Source organism: Dasypus novemcinctus, chromosome 1 (genome assembly GCF_030445035.2).
Source record: "Dasypus novemcinctus isolate mDasNov1 chromosome 1, mDasNov1.1.hap2, whole genome shotgun sequence".
NCBI lineage: Eukaryota > Metazoa > Chordata > Mammalia > Cingulata > Dasypodidae > Dasypus > Dasypus novemcinctus.
In genome coordinates this window covers 115,744,990-115,763,340 of record NC_080673.1, presented here as the reverse complement: position 1 = coordinate 115,763,340, position 18,351 = coordinate 115,744,990, and the positions used below count along the sequence as shown (strand labels likewise).

The 18,351-nt window shown below is 36.1% G+C and overlaps 1 protein-coding gene across 1 annotated transcript; it reads left to right on the top strand.

Annotated features, from left to right (window-relative positions):
* Positions 1–10,026: 10,026 nt before the first annotated feature.
* On the top strand, positions 10,027–17,259 carry SPP1 (secreted phosphoprotein 1). The gene is made up of 7 exons (XM_058295706.2): positions 10,027–10,176; positions 11,161–11,229; positions 11,342–11,383; positions 13,767–13,847; positions 14,106–14,147; positions 15,456–15,755; positions 16,446–17,259. The coding sequence occupies exons 2-7, from the start codon at positions 11,176–11,178 to the stop codon at positions 16,842–16,844; spliced, it is 918 nt and encodes a 305-aa protein (XP_058151689.1). The 5' UTR covers positions 10,027–10,176; positions 11,161–11,175; the 3' UTR covers positions 16,845–17,259.
* Positions 17,260–18,351: the final 1,092 nt, after the last annotated feature.

Genomic DNA, 18,351 nt, shown 5'->3' with positions numbered 1-18,351 from the left:
AGTTAGATCAATGCATCTGACACAGCACATGGAATATTGTATATCACACCTCAAAAGTGACTTGATGTAGCTGGAAATGAAAGGCCAAGACTAGAATGATGGACTTACATGCTTCAGTAAACAATAGACTAAAATCGGAAAGATCTTTCATCTAGAACAAGGGTGAGCAAACTTTTTCTGTAAAAGCATGACTGCAAATATTTCAGGCTTTGCCAACCATATGATTTCTGTTGCAATTGCTCAACTCTGCCAGTATAGCTCAAAAGCAATCCCAGACAAGACAAAAATGAATGGGCATGGCTGTGTTCCAATAGAACTTTGTTAACAAGATAAAGCTATGGTTGGATTTGGTCCAAGGGCTTGCTGATCTCTGATTTAGAAAGGTAAAGATGAAGGATGGATGCAGCTGAAATCTTTCAGTTTAGCATCCGATTAAAAGCTTAAAAGATATTCAAAAAGACCCAGATGCCAAGAAGACACTCCCAGCTCATAAGGTCAATTTCAGTTCTGCTTTCTGAATACCCTGAATACCCTAATTATTGAGGACATCCTTTTTTATTTGAACCAATGCTTATGCTCTAATCCCTAGCCTTCATGATTTTCTGTCCTTCTAGAACCTGAGTTGCCTTAGAGCTCATGGAGCCACAAGACCACCCCTGCCTTTCTCTAAGTTCTGTTTCTTTACTGTCCTCCTTCCAGTTGCTTGAGAGAGTCTAGGAAGAAATTATGGTGGCTAGATTTTAAAATGCTAGCTTTGTGGTCTCCTCTTTATATTTTGTAATTCCTACCATCTTTTTTTCCAAATATACTTTTTAATTAGCTGAACAGATACATATAATGAATATTTTATAATTATATCAACTAAAAGCATTTGATACCTAATTATGTTTTTCAAGGCAACTAATATATAGAATTGGATGTTTTATCATTTTAGCTTCTTAATTTACCCAACAGATAAATTTTATTTTAATTTGTTTTCCTTCCCCAATGCCCTCAGCTATTTATTATGTACTTTATGTTTCATGAATTTTTGTAAAAAAACTCAAATCTTTTGTGTGACATACATACCTGGTACAGTAGTAGAGAAGCTTAACTGGTTTTATTTCCTGGTCGTAGTCCTCCTGACCACCTGGTTCACACTTGGGATAGAGGATAGGACCACAAGAAATAAATCAGTTGTCCAATTTTACAAAACTACTATGAAAATAAAATATGTTTTATAGAAACAGATTGCTGTATATATGATTGTATCCTTTTTCTCAAAAATAAAAAGTAAAACAATTTTTATTAATTTACATTCTCTACTCAAAGATTATGAGATTTACATGAAAGTCTGTCATATTAATCCTTCTAAGTTCAGCACAAATATGATCTTCTCCAAGATATACCCTGGATTCTTAAGAGATCAAGCTTTTAGAGACAAGACGTATATTTGAAATATCTCTAGAGGCACAATTTTACTTGTGTAGAAACCAATTCTGCATAAACAAAATAAAACTGAAACCCAATATGAGATGCTTTGGTACTGCCTAAAATCAGAAAAAGTCCACCTTCCTGACCCCAGCCTCCACTTCCTCTCTGACCCAGACAAGTGGGTGTAGCAGCTCTGTTGATACACCGTACATAACCTCTTTTGCTACTTCACTAAGAACTCTGGCTCACCTCCCGGCCAAGCTATGATCCACAAACCAAAAGGCCACCAAGGGTTGGGAAATATCAGTGAAATATACAGGAAAGGGTCAAAACTTCAGCTTCTAACCATAGACAGTTTCTACCATAACTTGTTTCCTGTAATTATGGTTATCTCCATATTAGGAACCATGGTAGAGTGTTTTAAAAGTCTTTGAGTTTCCTAGAATTTATTCCACATAATATTTGATCTAGTGAGAGGAGACTAAGACTAAAATTAGTCAGTAAACATATTCTACCAAGTGCACAAGAAGCAATTCAAAACCTGCAGAGAACATTACTCAAATATAATTGGATATGGTCAATTTTAACTTCATCTCTACCTGCCCCAGTCTCCCCCTTGGATAGAAGTCTGAAAAGCAAAACAGAGCCTAAGACAGGTAGCCAAATTAAGATGGAAAGGCAAATGGTGCCATGCAGAAAATTTAGAAGTTGCAAAATCAGTTTAATAATCATTGGGAAAAAAAAAATTGGAGGATAGCTGTATTCTCTTTTCTGAGAGGCAAGCAAAAACAATATTTAATGGAGTTGTGGCATAATCAAAATAAAAGTCAAGATCCCTGATTTCCAGCATAGGACAGTCTCCATAGAAACCTGTACCAAAGCTAATTCTTTATTGGTAGAGGAAGTAGGAAAAACAAAAACAGGATCAAGGGAGTCCTGCTATCCTCATCACTTAAAACATCTACTGATACTGCACACCATTACCTTTATGAAGCTGAATGAGTCACACACTTGTTTATCTAAAATAACTCCAATTTTAGCATGTTAATAATCTCTATCAATTGGGGAAAACACTCACATGGACTTATTCGGGGTTTTAGGGGTGAAGCAAAAATGAATAGAAAACCATATCTATAGCTTTCTGCATACTGGCAACATTAAATCCAGTCTCATGAGACTTATCTGGACTACGGTGCAAAATTTAAAAAAGCAAACCAACAAACATGGATTAAGCATTATTATGTGTAAGTGATTGCATTAGTAAAAATAATACCAGCTATGAAACAGATAATCCCAAGATTCCGGGGATTTAAGATGTTCGAAGCATGTTTCTTGATTATATAATATCTAATGTCAGGATTCCTGGTCAGCAGCCAGCTCAAGCTACCTGCCTCGCAGGGCTTTCCCATCCAAAATATGCTTTGGAGTCCTTTCCTATCTGCCAAAGCTGAGGAAGAAGACTGTGGAGAAGGCGCACTTCACTAGACACTTCAGCCTGGAAGTGAAACCCATTACTTTAGTTGCCATTCTATTGGCAAGAACTAGGCACGTGACCCCACCTAGCTGCGAGGGAAGTTGGGAAAAGTAGTTTCAGCTGGCCAGCCTCCTTCCAGAAACTACTCTGAAAAAGGTAAAACTGTGCCACAATTATTATAGTAGGTACTAGAATGAATTTAAATGCAGTAAGATATGAAGCTAACTCTGAAATGCATCTTTGTTTAGATATGTATACTTCTTTACTTATAGTAATAACTCAAACTTTAGAGAATCAAGAAAACTAATACTTACGGCCATTACATGGATTAAGTATAAAGTTGATGGTATTTATCCACAATCACTAAGCATGTTTTGAATTGGTGATTGAAAGCAATTTGGGATTAGCAGAGATGTATTCACATTCTGTCAGGCTGCATTGACATTAGCTGAATAGCATATGTAGAAAGATTAATCTTCACATTTTTATTAGATTTGAATCTGTTAGAGGCAATATTATTCACTCTCCAAAATTTCTCATGAATATTACTGTAACAAAGCTTTTGTACTTTTTTTGGTTTTGCATGCTTATAATTTTGATTCACATCTAGGAAGTTAGTCTCTAAACCAGGAAATATTTCTTAGGGAAACATGAGCAGTAGAAATTACATCAAACATGAAATGGGTGAAAAGAGGACAGAATTTTGGTAGCAAACTTTGATTCTTGGTAACTTTTGAACTAACAATAGGCTGTCTAGACCACTGAGTGACATGCACAAATGCTTGGAAATGAAGAGGATGTGAGTGTAGGGAAAACAAAATTATAAAAACATCTCCACATTATGGAGCAACCTGATGTGCCAGATCTGTTTAGCAATGTCACTGCCCCTTTGAAACCACAGGCGGCATGTTCCAGGAAAGAAACAAATCTCTTCTGTTGGTTTCTCCTCACTCTCCCACTATCGGTGTAATGGAATCTGAAAGAAATTCATGTGACCCTTAGTGAGAAAACACCTCTAGAAAACCCATATTGAGGGAGCTAAGGAAAAAATATCCCAGAACATTAAAAATTGACTTTCAGGGTAGTATTGGGAGAGTCATTTCCCTCCTTTAAAAAAATCAAGTTTTATGTTAATTAATATTATGTGAGTGCTCATTAATGATTTGTATCTATGATTTAAAAGATAGCCAAAAATAACAGTTCTACTGGAAAACATCTTAAGAATCTTCAACTTCCATCTCTCTCCCTCTCTTAGCAGTTCTTAGGTGTCAAAACGTTCCCTTTGTTGTTTTTAATATGAACTTCTCTTGGTCTTGATGTCATCTCTATTTCTACAGCCTATTTGCTCTTCCTGCTAAAATGTCAATATTTTATTAGTCATGAATTTTAAAAAGAAACATAAAACCACAGAATTTTAGAGCTGAAATTGACCTTAAAAAATAATACTCCAGATTCAAATAAATAAATAAATAAATAACTTAAAACAACAACAAAACAAAAATAATCCAGATTAGCTCTGTCATCTAATCTGAGGCCTGGATCAGTTAAGGAACTTCCCAGAACCACCTCCCCCATAAAAAAAGGAGGAGGAGGAAGAGATAGAAGATGCTGACTCTTCAAATTCAGCAATGGCATTCAAAAATGTATGTATATATAAATTGTTCCAAGAGCCCAGCAGTAAGTAGCTTCAGCTCGTTGGAGTTGGTACTGAAGGCTCGTGTTACAGGCAGCACCCAGAAGATTAAGCATTGTTAAAGCTTGTTTCCCAAACATCTATTGAGTGCCTCTCAGAAAACTATGGATACAAACCTAAATAAGGCCTAATCCATACCTGCAGAAAGCTTCCCTTTTAGTGTAAACACAGACATATAAGAGCAATAAAGTGTCATTGGTGCTATGTTAGATCACGTGCAGGGTGCATTACGGACACAAGGGTGGGAGTGGCTGATCTACCTATTTAGGACAGAAAAAAGCTTCATAGAGGATACTTTGACGCCTTGATTTGAACTATGTCTGGGAAAATGTACAAATATTTCACAGGCTGGTGTAGACAGAATTCTAGATATGGAGGCTAAACCAAATAAGCACAGGCATGGAGACTAGAAGTAGCATGGTACATTGGGGAGCTCCCAGAGGCTCTGTGTGCTTTGTTCGTGGTGTACAAGGACGGTAGTTGATGAAAAATAAGGTAGGAGAGAGACAAGACTGCCAGCCCTCAGAAGACCTCAAGTTCTATAAGAAATACCATTCACCTGGTCAGCGCTCTTCAGGCACAGGAAACTTTCTTTTTTTTTTTTTAGGTACCCGGGGTGGGAATTGAGCCCAGGACCTCACATATGGTAGATGGGTGCTCAACTGCTTGAGCCACATCGTTGCTGGGCATAGGAACTGTAACTGGGTTCTCAAGTGTAGTCCATTCTGCCTGATAGCTACCTATAATAGCATGTAGAGGAGATGTTTAATATGGGACTTTATGAAGACAACAGAAAATAATCATCAGGAATGAGTCAACTTACATAAGAAACATGTACAGTTTATACTGGATTACCATATGTATAATAACCATTCATTGAATAAATACTGATGGAATACCAGAACTTACACTTACAAATTTAAAGGAATCAAACTTTAAGTACAAATTTTAAATAATATTTTTAAAACATAAATGATATCATAAGATACTGGCATTAATGTGAGTTATTCCTTAATAGGAATTAGCACAACAAGACAAAAACTTGAGCCAAGTGTGGCTAGAATGTTTGATTTAGTTGATTCATTTTGTGCAGTTTTTACCACTTTCTTCTGATTTCCATCTTCTGCTGTGCAAGAAAGTGGTCACTTTTTTGTAGCAATCTTATACTGTGATGGAGTTACAAACTCTATTGAAAATTACTTCAACATCAGATTTTAAATAAGAATTCTCATAAATTGATTTCAAAGAAGGCTTTTCTTCTCTCAAATAGATTCTGCAAAAAGCCTGTCACGGATTGCATATTGTGAGGAACAGACATGGCTTAGCACAAGGACCTGCAGCTGCTAGACTTTTATTTGTACATCTCTGCAGCTTTCTACCTCCCTCCTTGGGTCCTTTTTGATTACAGACTCCTGTATTGTTCCCCATGTTGCTGCAGGTATAAAATCCCACGCTGCCAGGATTGATGTTAGGTGGGAAGAGAGATTTGTTTGAATACACATCTTCTCAATCCCAGTGTAGACACTGGGTCTCCACTATATACCTTCTCTGTCCACAGCCCCCCTGAATTTACTGTTTAATCACACCCTTTAACCTCAATGGTTAATTTTTTAGTTAATTTTCATGAATAAATGGGCTCTATGGGGCTAAGGATGGTATCATTTTAAGAAAAAGAAGTTAATAATGTAAATCTACTTTAAAGTATCTACAATTTAAAAAATACTAGAGGGAACAGATGTGGCTCAAGAGGTTGAGAAATTGCTTCCCTCATGGGAGGTCCCAGGTTCGGTTTCCAGTGCCTCCTTAAAAAAAAAAAAAGGCAAAACAAAAGAACCCCTCAGGGTTGCCGAGGTGGCCCACTGGTTGAGTGCCAGCATCCCACACACAAGGTCACAGTTTCAATCCCTGGCTCCCGGTACCTCAAAATAAAAATTTAAAAAGTTAAAAAATGAGAAGTATTAGAATTCCCTCAGAGTTAGTGATAAGACTTTAATAAAGAAAGTCTACAAGATTTTTGAGTATTGGTAAGTATTAGATATCAATATCTGAGCTATACTGTGCCCATTCATTGTACTCATAAGCAAGAGCCATATGCTCAGAATTAGTTCTTGTGGATGGAGAGTTGAGTGTTTAATCACCAATAAATAATCTATTAAGAATTCATTTACTCTCTTACAATTCCATGAATCTAATGAGATTTTTATCATTCGCTTTAAGTGAACTAATGTTTACCAATAGGTTGCTTTTCAGGAACTAAATGTTGTTGTCTAACGTATTGAGCCACAGGATACAATATTTTATGATGTGTCTTTTTTGTTTGTAATTTCTGAAATACTCTAATTCATGTCAGAACCTGAAAATAGCACCCTCTCCTCTTCACCCTTTCCTAGACTACAAATGAAGAATATTGTGCTAGGCTTCTGATTACATTTAGTTCTAATTCCCAACTTCTCTAGGACAGATTAGTGATATTTCCAGAATCATCATTTGAATTATGTTCATTGTGTGAATCTAAACATTGAGAGGAAAAAATAATTATTTGCAGAGTTGAAAAAGTTGAAAGAGTTGGTAACACTAAGTATAATTAGACATGTCAAAATAAACTTGAAGCCATTATAATAACATTGCCCACTAAAATATGGTCATCTGGATACTTAAATGTCCTTATTTATATGTGAATCTTTGTGTAATGCAGGAAAAAATATAATGTTCTTTATATGTTTCCACGTGTCCCCTTATAGTGTCAGTATTTTAAGATTACAAAACCATGTGTAACATTCCAGTGTAACAACCACACTTTTTTCCTTTCCGCATAGCAAAAGATTTACAGGGAGTTCAGGCATTTTGACCATTGCTTCTAACAACCATTAATACACTCAAAAATGGAAACAGTGTGAAAATACTACAGAACGTGTCTTTCTGATTTAAATCATTTAGCATGTTTAATTTGGACAGTTGGAAAATCCTTCTCAAAAACTAAGTATCAGCAGGTTTGATTACAAAACACAAGAAGCATTAGCCTCTTCAAAAGTCAGAATGACATAACAATCCATTTACTACTTTACAGGGGAGACTTTTCAGCTCTGAAGCATACCAGACACATTGTTTAACTATGAATTCATAAGGCTTTGCTCTGAGAACTCGGATCAGTAACCTTTTGAGTGAGTGTGGGAAGTGGGCAAGGAGACAATAGCGTCAAGCTGGGGTTGCTGAAGGCAACACCAGAGCAGAACAAAATGTTTTGGTTCTCTTGGTCTCAGTATTCCCAGTTATTGCATACTAGGGCATTGTTGGGAAATATTTCCTCACCTGGCGTTCGAGAAAGGGAGGGCCCACTGCTGATTTATAGTTCTCTCTTAAATATTATAGTATATGAATGTTCTATCCTGCCGGAGTAAGAACACTGAAAGAATCAGATCGTGGTCTGAGATTCTTTTCTGAAACACTGCCATCAAGTGGCACTTTGGCACTATTATGACCAGAAGAGTCCTGAAAAGGGTCATAAGGTTCTCTCAGCAAAATATATCCCTATAATTCAACTCCCTAAGTTCATATTAAATCATTCCCGTGGGCGCAAAGTAAACTGTAGTGGATCTTGTGGACATCTGGTTGTTTTTAGAATTTGTGGACTTTCCCCCATGAAATTAACAACCTGACAAACATTCCGTGGGTAATGTGTTTAAGAAAAATGTTGTTAAAGGTAGAAATAAGAAATCTTTTTTGCAACTTTATCTCCATGTGTTTTTGTATTTTATAGACAAGCACAATCTGAATTATTAAAATGTGTGTAATACCAATTCATTTTTAATACATCCAATTTAAAAGAGACAGAGTTTTCCCCATGAAATGTTCACAAAACCTAGTTACCTTTTCTACTAACATAGCAGGAAATTGTTTAAGTCTAGATTTATATTAAAAGCAATTTTTGGCAAATAGGAACTGACACTTTAGAACTAATAATAAATAGTACCATTTATAATTTAATCTCACTTCACCTGCAGTTCTTACAGTGAAGCTGTGAGGTAAATGACTAGTGCAATCCCAATTTCCAAGTGGAAAAAGTAGGTAAAGAGATTAAGTAATCTTAAAACAACATGAAATATTTAAAATGAACTCAGAGCTCTGCTACCCCTGGTTTCTGCTCTAATATTCAAACTCCATCTGTAATTTTCTTTCATTTAAACACTTTTAAGTATCAAGTAAAGTTTTTTCAAATATAGAGATATGTTTAAATTTTTTTTTCTTTGTTAAGCAACTAACTATATGTATCCCAGGAGAAAAACTAGAAAAAGATGATACAGAAATCTAATCCATCTTTTAGTGGTGGGCAAATTACCCTATTGAGGACACAGTTGAAAGACATTATACCTAATAACAAGCTTCTAATTCTAATAACCTGCTCCACTTAAAGGCATTACAAATCATGACTACCTGCCTTTCCCAAAAATTGCAATAATAAACACTCATACAGTGCTTAATATGTGCCATGCATTCACATATAACATGTTCCAGGCATGTTAGTTTTACATTTATTATTTCCTTTACACCTCTCAAAAACCTTATGAGCTATGTAATAGTATCTCCATTTCACAGATGAAAAGGAAACAGGTATAGATAAGGTTAAGTGATTTGTCCAAGATTTGCCCACAGCTAGTTAGTGGCTACGTGGGATTCAAAGCTCACCCTCTGCCTCCTGACCCAGCACTCTGAAGCATTAGCCCTGTTCTCAGTCTAAAACTGCTTTACTTCAGGAACATCTAGAGTGAATTAACTTTCTTCCATTTAAATGGCACGCTATCAGATTCATCATGTCCTAACAGTTCAAGCAGCTTCAGCAGTGCAACAAAAATATGTGTCCTTGAAAGGTCACTGTAAATCCCACTTAATGGGCATGAACATGAATTTTTATATCACTAATGCCATTTGTCTAAAAGAAAGAGCTGCTGCAGACTTGAAATTACAAAACTGAGCTTGAGAAGTAAAGGACAGAGGGAGGTTATCTGAAGTCTTTTTATGCCTGAACAATAATAGCTCTTCCAGCTCTTCTGTAAAGATGATCATGGGGGCAAATTAATCTGTTGTTTAAAGGGAAAGAAACAGAAATCCATTCTATTTCACTTCATTTAGGACTGGTTTATTTTAATATTTTTTCTTCTAATTCAGATACTATAGATGAAACCTTTATAAGAACTAGTTACTCCCCTCCCCTCTTAAATGGGACCCCTAGCTGCCCTTCCATGATGCTTAATGCCAAACTCATAAATGAAAAGTTAGTTAATGATACTGTACATAAGTGATGTTTTACCTGTAGAGCAGTCTGTGTTTGTTTCTTGTTTTTGTTTTCTTTTCTTTTCTTTTCTTTTGCCACAAAACCAGAAGAGGAAGTGTAGGAGCTTGTGGGCGGGGCAGTGGCAAAAAACCTCATGACACATCTCTCCACCTCCCTGTGTTGGTGGAGAACGTCTGGAGCAGCATTTAAATTCTGGGAGGTTCTGGCTGTCAGCAGCAGGAAGAGGAGGCAGGGGAGTACAGCATCATCTGGACTGAATTCTCTTCTCCAGCCCGTTGCAGCCTTCTCAGCCGGATACCCACCAAGGTAAGCAGATTGCTAGTTTGCTTCTGTACTGTACGTTCTGTTTAATTTCATAGGAAGGTTCAAATTATGAGGAAAATAGTTTAACTGTGTGCTGCAAGGCAGACAAATTATGCTAGGCTTTTGAATAAACATGCCAGCCAGGTACATTGCAGATCTCCTGGAGGAAAGGTGACCAGCTATTTTGAAAGTCAGTCAAAAATTAAAATAAAATAAAACTTGAAAATACTTCCAGTAAGTGCTCAGAAAGAACTGAAACCACTGCTTCAAGTCAGAGAGAAAGAAGAAAAAAAAAGAGCTAAATTCTATGCCCTTTGAAAGTATTATACTCACATCATTTTAAATGGATAGATGAGTGTGGAAGCATTTAAAAGGAAAAGGACAGTTAGTACTAATGTAACCTAATATAATCTTATTTCTTATTATTTGCTTTATTCCATTTTCAAGGGGAAAATACATTTCAAAACATTTTACATCTGTATTTTCATTTAATTTTTTTCACAAAGATACTTACATGATACTATGTAGACTTATTAACACAAAACAGGAAAGCTCTTGACTGTTCTCAATGTTTTCTTTTTAATTTGAAATTTCTAGAATATCTTACTTAAATAACTAAAGTTAAAGACAGGTTCAGTTCACCTAAATTGCACCTTCTTAGCAATTTAAGTTAAAAATCACATTTGAAAGGCATGCTGAAAACTGATATAATCTTTGGTATTCCAAATTTAAAGTTGAATGACTATAGCCTTGTAAAATTCCCCTCTCCCTTGCCTAATAGTGGGTGATAGAGAATAGAAGTAGCATTATAAATATAAACTCAAAAGAATACAGTATTAAAAATAAAATGTTTTGCTGAGATGTAGAAAAGATTCTACAGAAAATATACTCTATTGGTGATTATTTTGTAATGTGGTAGCATAAATAGGTATCACTGTCTTAACCTACAAAGGTATCACAAGTCCCTTACAAAAAAATATTTTGCAGGAAAAAATCACCACCATGAGAGCTGCAGTGATTTGCTTTTGCCTCTTAGGCATTGCCTACGCCCTTCCAGTGAGTATAGCTGAATCTTAAGGAAAATTGCTGAAAATGAAAGAATTATGCACGTCCATGTACTAGGAACACATTAACATTGTCATCTTTCTTCATCTTTTCTGTTTCAAAGGTTAAACACCAGGCGGATTCTGGCAGCTCTGAGGAAAAGCAAGTAAGTATTTTTTAAGTTTATCATTTAGTTTATGTATGCAATTACTACAAGAGGCTCTATAAACATGTCTGTTCCAATTCTACTTATTGTTAAAATCAAGGATGTAATTTGTAAGTATTCATTGATTGCTTGCTGTGAATTTAGACCATACCAAACACACCATAGTTTTAAATAAATGTATAATCTTAAAGCCAAACTAAATTTTTCAGTGTAGCAAATAATGCTCTAGGGCCATTATCACTTATGTAAAATGAGTTCTATGAAATTGTGTGACTTTTTCTTCCATGAGTCAACATAATGTTCCCAGAAGTAGAAAATTCCATTCTTCGCTTTACTTAGTAGGAGGCTAAATTTAAAATTCATCTTATGTATTGGTCAAGACTGATTGTATGACCATAATACTCATGATATCTCCTAAGATACTTGCCAAGAAGTCAATTGTGGAAAAAAAAAAATCTTTTTTTGCTGTTGGTATCAATTGTGCTTGTCAGCTGACTTTTAGATCACATTTTCCTAACCAAACACAAGACCAAATTCTCTATTATAATTATTGGACCAGAACCATGGTTGTACCTGCCTCTTCACAATATGTGAAACTGTGCCAGCCACACAACAAATGGGCATTGTCCCGAACAGCTTAGACAAAAAGGCACACAGAGTACAATTTCAGATGAATGGAATAAAGGGTAATATAGAGTTGCCTGGGGTCACTGCAATTAAATTGCTAAATGAAGATATGAAGAGAGGTATTGTGGTGTGTATTAATATGTACATCCCTGCATATGTGTACACATGGGTGGGTGGGTGTGTGTCTGTTTTCCAAATGATTTGAGAACACAGATGTTGAATCACAACAATAAACCAGAAAAGTTTGTGTTTCCAGAGAAGATGGAGGTTACATGATTTGATGCAAGAATTTGTGCCTTTTTCATAGAATAAGATATATCAAGGATGCATATTTAAAAGGTACATGAAAACATGAAAGTATATAAATCATTAAATTATATTTAGGAGCTAGTTGAAAAATCTCAAGTCTCAACTTTCCAAAATTCCAGAATTTAGAGCTAGTAGGAATTATAGGGAAACCTGTGAGGATATACTCCAGAGAATAGATGCTGGTTATCTTTGAGTGTTGTGATTAATGGGTGGTCTGTTCATTTTGCCTAGCTATATTTCCTTTGCATTACTTTTTAAAAATTATAATTTATAAGTATCTTCTCCCTGAGCCTGCATTACATGTGTCATCAAGAAAAAATATCTATCTATTATGGAAAAAAATAAAAAGGGAAACTAAACTCATCTGTGATTTTCACAGCTTTTTTTAGCCAAGATGCCCCTTCATCCAGCAAAAAGTTTCAGAGAAACACAAAATGCAGCTCCTCTAATTGGAGCCAGCTCTGAAAGAAACCCAGTGTGCCATTGACTGGTTCCCTTCCCACATATACCCCCTCAGACGGCTTCTAAAAGGACTCTGGAGTTTCCAGGGCTCTGATTTTCAAATGACAGGGACATGAAATGATTTGCTAAGGATGATACAGCCTTTAAGATGGCACTTACTCAGAGAAATTCCACTCCTCTTCACTAATGTAATTGTTTTCCAGATAAATTACTTGGTTAAAGGAAATGCCATTTCTTTCTCATCTTTGGCAGCTTAGAACAATAGAACTTTCTGCAATGTTAGTATTAGATAATACTAACGTTATCTAATGTTAATGTCTGGTAAAAGATAGGCACTAGATATATGTGGCTACTGAACACTCAAAATACGGCTAGTGCAACTACAGAACTGGATATTTAATTTAATTTTAATTACTTTAAATTTGAAAGGCCACATGTGACTAGGGAATACCATATTAGAAAGCAGAGCCTTAGAGAGTTTCTCCTTGTTCCATGGAGAGGAAATAATGAAGATCAACACTAATAAAGGGTGTTTCTGCATTAGCTGTGCTTTATCTGGGCAGAAAACCCAGCTGACAGACAGAACAGGAAAAGGCAATGTTAAGATCAGTGCTGTGAGCCAGTTTTCTGGGTTTGAACCCAGGCTCAGCCACTTATTACCAGTTAACCTCAGTGTGGCTGAGTTTCCCCCTCCATAAAATGGCGTCTAACCCACAGTGCTTTGAGAAGATTAAGTGAATTAGTATATGTACAGTACTTTGAAAGACTGCCTGGCTCATAGCAAATGCTGTGTAAGAGTTGGTTAAATGAATCTGCAAGAAAAAAATAATTATAAAAGGGCTACTGCCTAAGGCTGTAGTTGATTATATGCATGCCTATCATGTTTATCCATCCGAGATTGGTAAAGCATAGTTATTTTTACAGCTTGTCAGTTAAAGATCTCTATATCCTTTTAAATAATGACAAATATGCTACTTCTTTGTAGCTTTACGACAAATACCCAGATGCTGTGGCCGCATGGCTAAAGCCTGACCCATCTCAAAAGGAGACTCTCCTGGCACCACAGGTATTTTTTAGCTTCTTGCAATTAAACAAAAATATAGCTACTAAGCAAACCATTTGGTCTAATTAAAAGGGCCCTTTATTTCCTCCCTGTGCTTAAGACACTGATTGATCCGCCATGTTGGCTCCTTCCCCTTTTAAGCCATCCACCAACAGGATGAAAAATAAGACTTGAGTTAGATTAAAAAGCTAACTTTTGAAAACCAATAATTCAAACACTCATGATGAACACTAACGTGTTCCCTCCTTCTTTCCTGTTCAGAACGCTGTGTCCTCTGAAGAAACGGACAACTTTAAACAAGACGTGAGTTCTCACTCTCAATAGGAGGCGCACTATGCCTCGGAGAGAAGAAAGTACCCATTCTTTCTCCTCTTGATATCACTGGGTTCTCTTCTGATGAAATCCCATTAGCCAATTCTCCAGTAAATTGTCAGACTTCTTTTTCCTTTTTTAAAAAAATTTTATTGACATATAGTTCACAAACCTTATAAGTGTACAATTCAATATTTTTTTAGTGTTTTTTGCTCATAGTCTATTTGCTTTCATCCACCAGATTTCTTGCTCAGAAAAAAAACATGTATTTACTAAAGGTCAGAAATACCAGCTTTCTTCACATACATTTAGTGTTACAGGAAATTTTAACTGATCTCTATTATTTGAATGATTAAACCTCTTGAAATTTATTTATTATATTTTGTAGATGTCTTAACTGATAAGTATCTAATTAAGGCTTTGAATACAAAGCCAAGATTTTGCCTTTAGGAATGTTTCTGTTCCGAACATAATGGTTTAGTTGATAATTATTATTTTCATTAGGATGATTAATATATTTGCTGAGCAAAGAAATTAAATTTGCTTTCATTAAGATTCTGTTTGAGTAGGCTAAGAATCCCTAATAAGGAAAGTTAAACAATCCAGCATATTTGCTAATTTGGACTTCAACAGAAATGAACTGATTGATTCAAGTAAAAGAATTGAGGTGCAATTTATACACACATTCATAACAGAGTCACTTTTGTTTTAGATTTTAGAATATTTGTTAAAATATGCATGCTCTGATATTATGAGAATTCCCAACATTTCAAGTAGAAAAATCAACTTCACAATTATGTTTCTGTATCTATTGCATCATTGAATTTAGTCAATTAAATAACGTCTAGGAAATGTACAACAGAAAAGAGTATTAGCAATATGAATTTTACACTCAACATATATGACTTGAAAATACATATGAGAATAATTTATTGATGAAAAATACTTCAAAACATTATTCCATTTATCATTGTAGGCAATGTTAAAAAAAAAGTTAAAAAAAGAAATTGGGAGATGTTCATTTTAACTTGTAATGGGAAGATTCTGAAACTATATGGAAGAAAATAATAAAAGATTAATGCACTGTAAAGGCTAAGGGGAAATAAAAACCTGTACACTGGGGAGTGGATGTAGCTCAGTGGTTGAGTGCCTACTTCATGTATGAAGTCCTGGGTTCAATCCCCAGTACCTCCTAAAATATGTATATATATATGTGTATATATATATATGTGTATGTATGTATATGTGTGTGTATATATATATATATACACTGATGTTTCTGGCCATCTTGATTTTTAGACCCTCCCAAGTAAGTCCAATGAAAGCCACGACCATACAGACAATGCGGATGATGAAGATGATGGAGACCATGTCGACAGCCGGGACTCAGATGACTCAAATGAGTCTGATCATACTGATGATCCTGACCATTCCGATGAGTCTCACCATTCTGATGAATCTGATGAAGTAGTCACTGATTTTACCACTGATGCTCCAGCAACTCCAGTTGTCCCCACAGAAGATGCTTACAATGGCCGAGGTGATAGTGTGGCTTATGGACTGGAGTCAAAATCTAAGCTCTACAGATCTAAAATCCAGGTAAATCCCTTAACACACACTTTGGATGTTGAGCTCATTTCTAGGAAACCATAGTGCATATTCATTCTTTTATTCATTCATTCAGCAAACAAGCACTTACTAGTAACCTACTTTATGAATACAAAACTATTTCCACTTGGTGCTTTTTATATGGAAGTCCACATTTTTCTCTGGGTTTCTGTTTTTCTAAATCCTGGCTTTAAACCATTTATTCTATTCATTTTTTTTTTTTAGATTAAAACAAAACTAAACAAAAAGACTAGAAAATACCAATTACTTTCAGAATATAATGGTAACATTTTGAAGTTCAATACCTAAAAGGAATTATAGCATTGTAAATTACACTGCAAGATCTGAATTTGATACATGGCTTTGTCATTTACTATTCACTTGATATTTTAACTTCTAACTACTCACTCTCCAGGACCTACCTCATTCTTATTACATACTATTTGATATACATATTAAGCTGATCATTACATATATAATTGATGGACATATTAAACTGAAGTTATGTAAAAGGCTTGGTAAATTACAAAGTAACATACTAGTATTATTTTTTTTTACTTTAACCAATATTTAGACGATTTTCAATATAAATTGTCTTAAGAATTAGAAAGCAGGAAAGAATTACAATGTCCCCATCCCTTTAATCCATTTAATTCTTTTTCTCCTTATGCTGTGATTCAGTTTCCTGATGCTACAGAGGAGGATCTCACCTCACATATGGAAAGAGAGGGGTTGGATGATGCACACAGGGTCATCCATGTCGCCAGGCGCCTGAACAGGGCTTCTGACTGGGATAGCCACGGAAAGGACAGTCAAGAAACAAGACAGCTAGATGACCACAGTGTGGAAACCCACAGCCACGAGCAGTCCAAGTCTCGGAAGGCAAGTCACGAGAGCAATGAGCATTCTGATGTGATTGATAGTCGGGAAAATTCCAAAGTCAGCCATGAATTCAACAGCCAAGAATCTCATAGCCACGAAGACAAGCTGGTCCTAGGCCCTAAGAGTAAGGAAGAAGATAAGCACCTGAAATTTCACACTTCTCATGAATTAGAGAGTGCATCTTCTGAGATTAATTAAAAGAAGAAAATATATGTAATTTCATACTTTGCTTTGACTAAAAAGGAAAAAATACAGTAAAGTGTGGGGGGGAGAAAACATGAAATGCTTATTCCTCAGCTTTAATAGTTGAATGTATATGTATGTGAATCTGGAAATAGGTAATGTTTTTGATTATTCGTTTAGTTTGTGCTTAATGGTAACACCCTTGTAAACTGAAATCTTCAGAGCTTAGTCTATGTGCTTTCCATACAAGAAATGTAAACTGTCACTGCATTTTAATGTTTATTCTTCTTCTATGAATAGAAATTTATGTAAAGCAAATAACAAACTTACAGAATAGTATGTCACTATATCTTGTTTTCAAATTAGTGTATATTTTGTTGTGATTATTTTTGTTTGTATGAATAAATCTTATATCTTGGATGTAATGAGAGTTCAGTGATGCCAATGGCTTTTCTTATTTGGTTTCCCACAGTTATTCAGCAATTAATAAAAAGTAACCATTAATGAATGTGCTCGACTTAGCAGAGAACAATCAAGGGCTGGGGGTTCATTTGTACAGTTTCTGGCTTTTCTAACTAAGGACCAAAAGTACTGAGGACATTTTTTTTTTAAAGTTATATATTTGACTAAATAAAAATCAGCCCTTCTACTATACTGGCCCTGACCCCACAATCAGAGAGCCAATGTGATATTTCTGCCGGTAGACAAGTATGTCTGTACCAATCATAGATGCAGGAGCTGGGGAAATAACCACAGGGTGGGTGTGTTGACCAGCTGTGCCTACTGTAAGCCAGCCTGGAGCTTAGATTCCATCTGTCACGTGACCATTGTAAGCCCCCTTTGGTTGGTGGACCTAGTTGCAATTTGAGCCCCCAGAAATCAGTGTCAAGTTGGAGCCATAATCTTCAAATAATGTGGGCATATTTTCTCTCCAGTATACAGTCACACTAACAAAGGGCCACAGGTCCCTTTGAAGAAAACCTGGAGGAATATTTACAATATGTACTTGCAGCAGTGCTGCAGGGTTCTTTCACAAGGGAAACCAGCTTTCTCTTTCATACCTCTCACTGAGTTGGTGAATTGACTTGGGTCTGGAAACTGGGTAAAAGGTCATGATTCCAGTCAGGTTTTTGGCCCCCAGACCTAAAGTTTTTTTGCTGTTTATAGATCCTGTTTCATTAACAGAAACACCATGGTCAATTAGCCAAAGAGGGAAGCAGATTTGGCTCAACTGATAGTGTGTCCACCTACCACATAGGGGGTCCAGGGTTCAAACCCAGGGCCTCCTGGCCCGTGTGGTGAGCTGGCCCACACATAGTGCTGATGCGCACAAGGAGTGCCGTGCCACACAGGGGTGTCCCCTGCATACAGGAGCCCCATGTGCAAGGAGTGCGCCCCATAAGGGGAGCTGCCAATGCGAAAAAGAGCAGCCTGCCCAGGAGTGGCACCACACACACAGAGAGCTAATGCAGCACCATGATGCAACAAAAAACAAGACACAGATTCTGGGTGCCACTAACAA

What these genes read in the sequence shown, in the direction of transcription:
- SPP1 (XM_058295706.2), top strand. Translation starts at nt 11,176, where the DNA reads ATGAGAGCTGCAGTGATTTGCTTTTGCCTCTTAGGCATTGCCTACGCC. An exon ending in CGGACAACTTTAAACAAGAC is followed by an intron (nt 14,148 to 15,455) that starts GTGAGTTCTCAC and finishes CTTGATTTTTAG; the next exon opens with ACCCTCCCAAGTAAGTCCAA. An exon ending in TCTACAGATCTAAAATCCAG is followed by an intron (nt 15,756 to 16,445) that starts GTAAATCCCTTA and finishes GCTGTGATTCAG; the next exon opens with TTTCCTGATGCTACAGAGGA.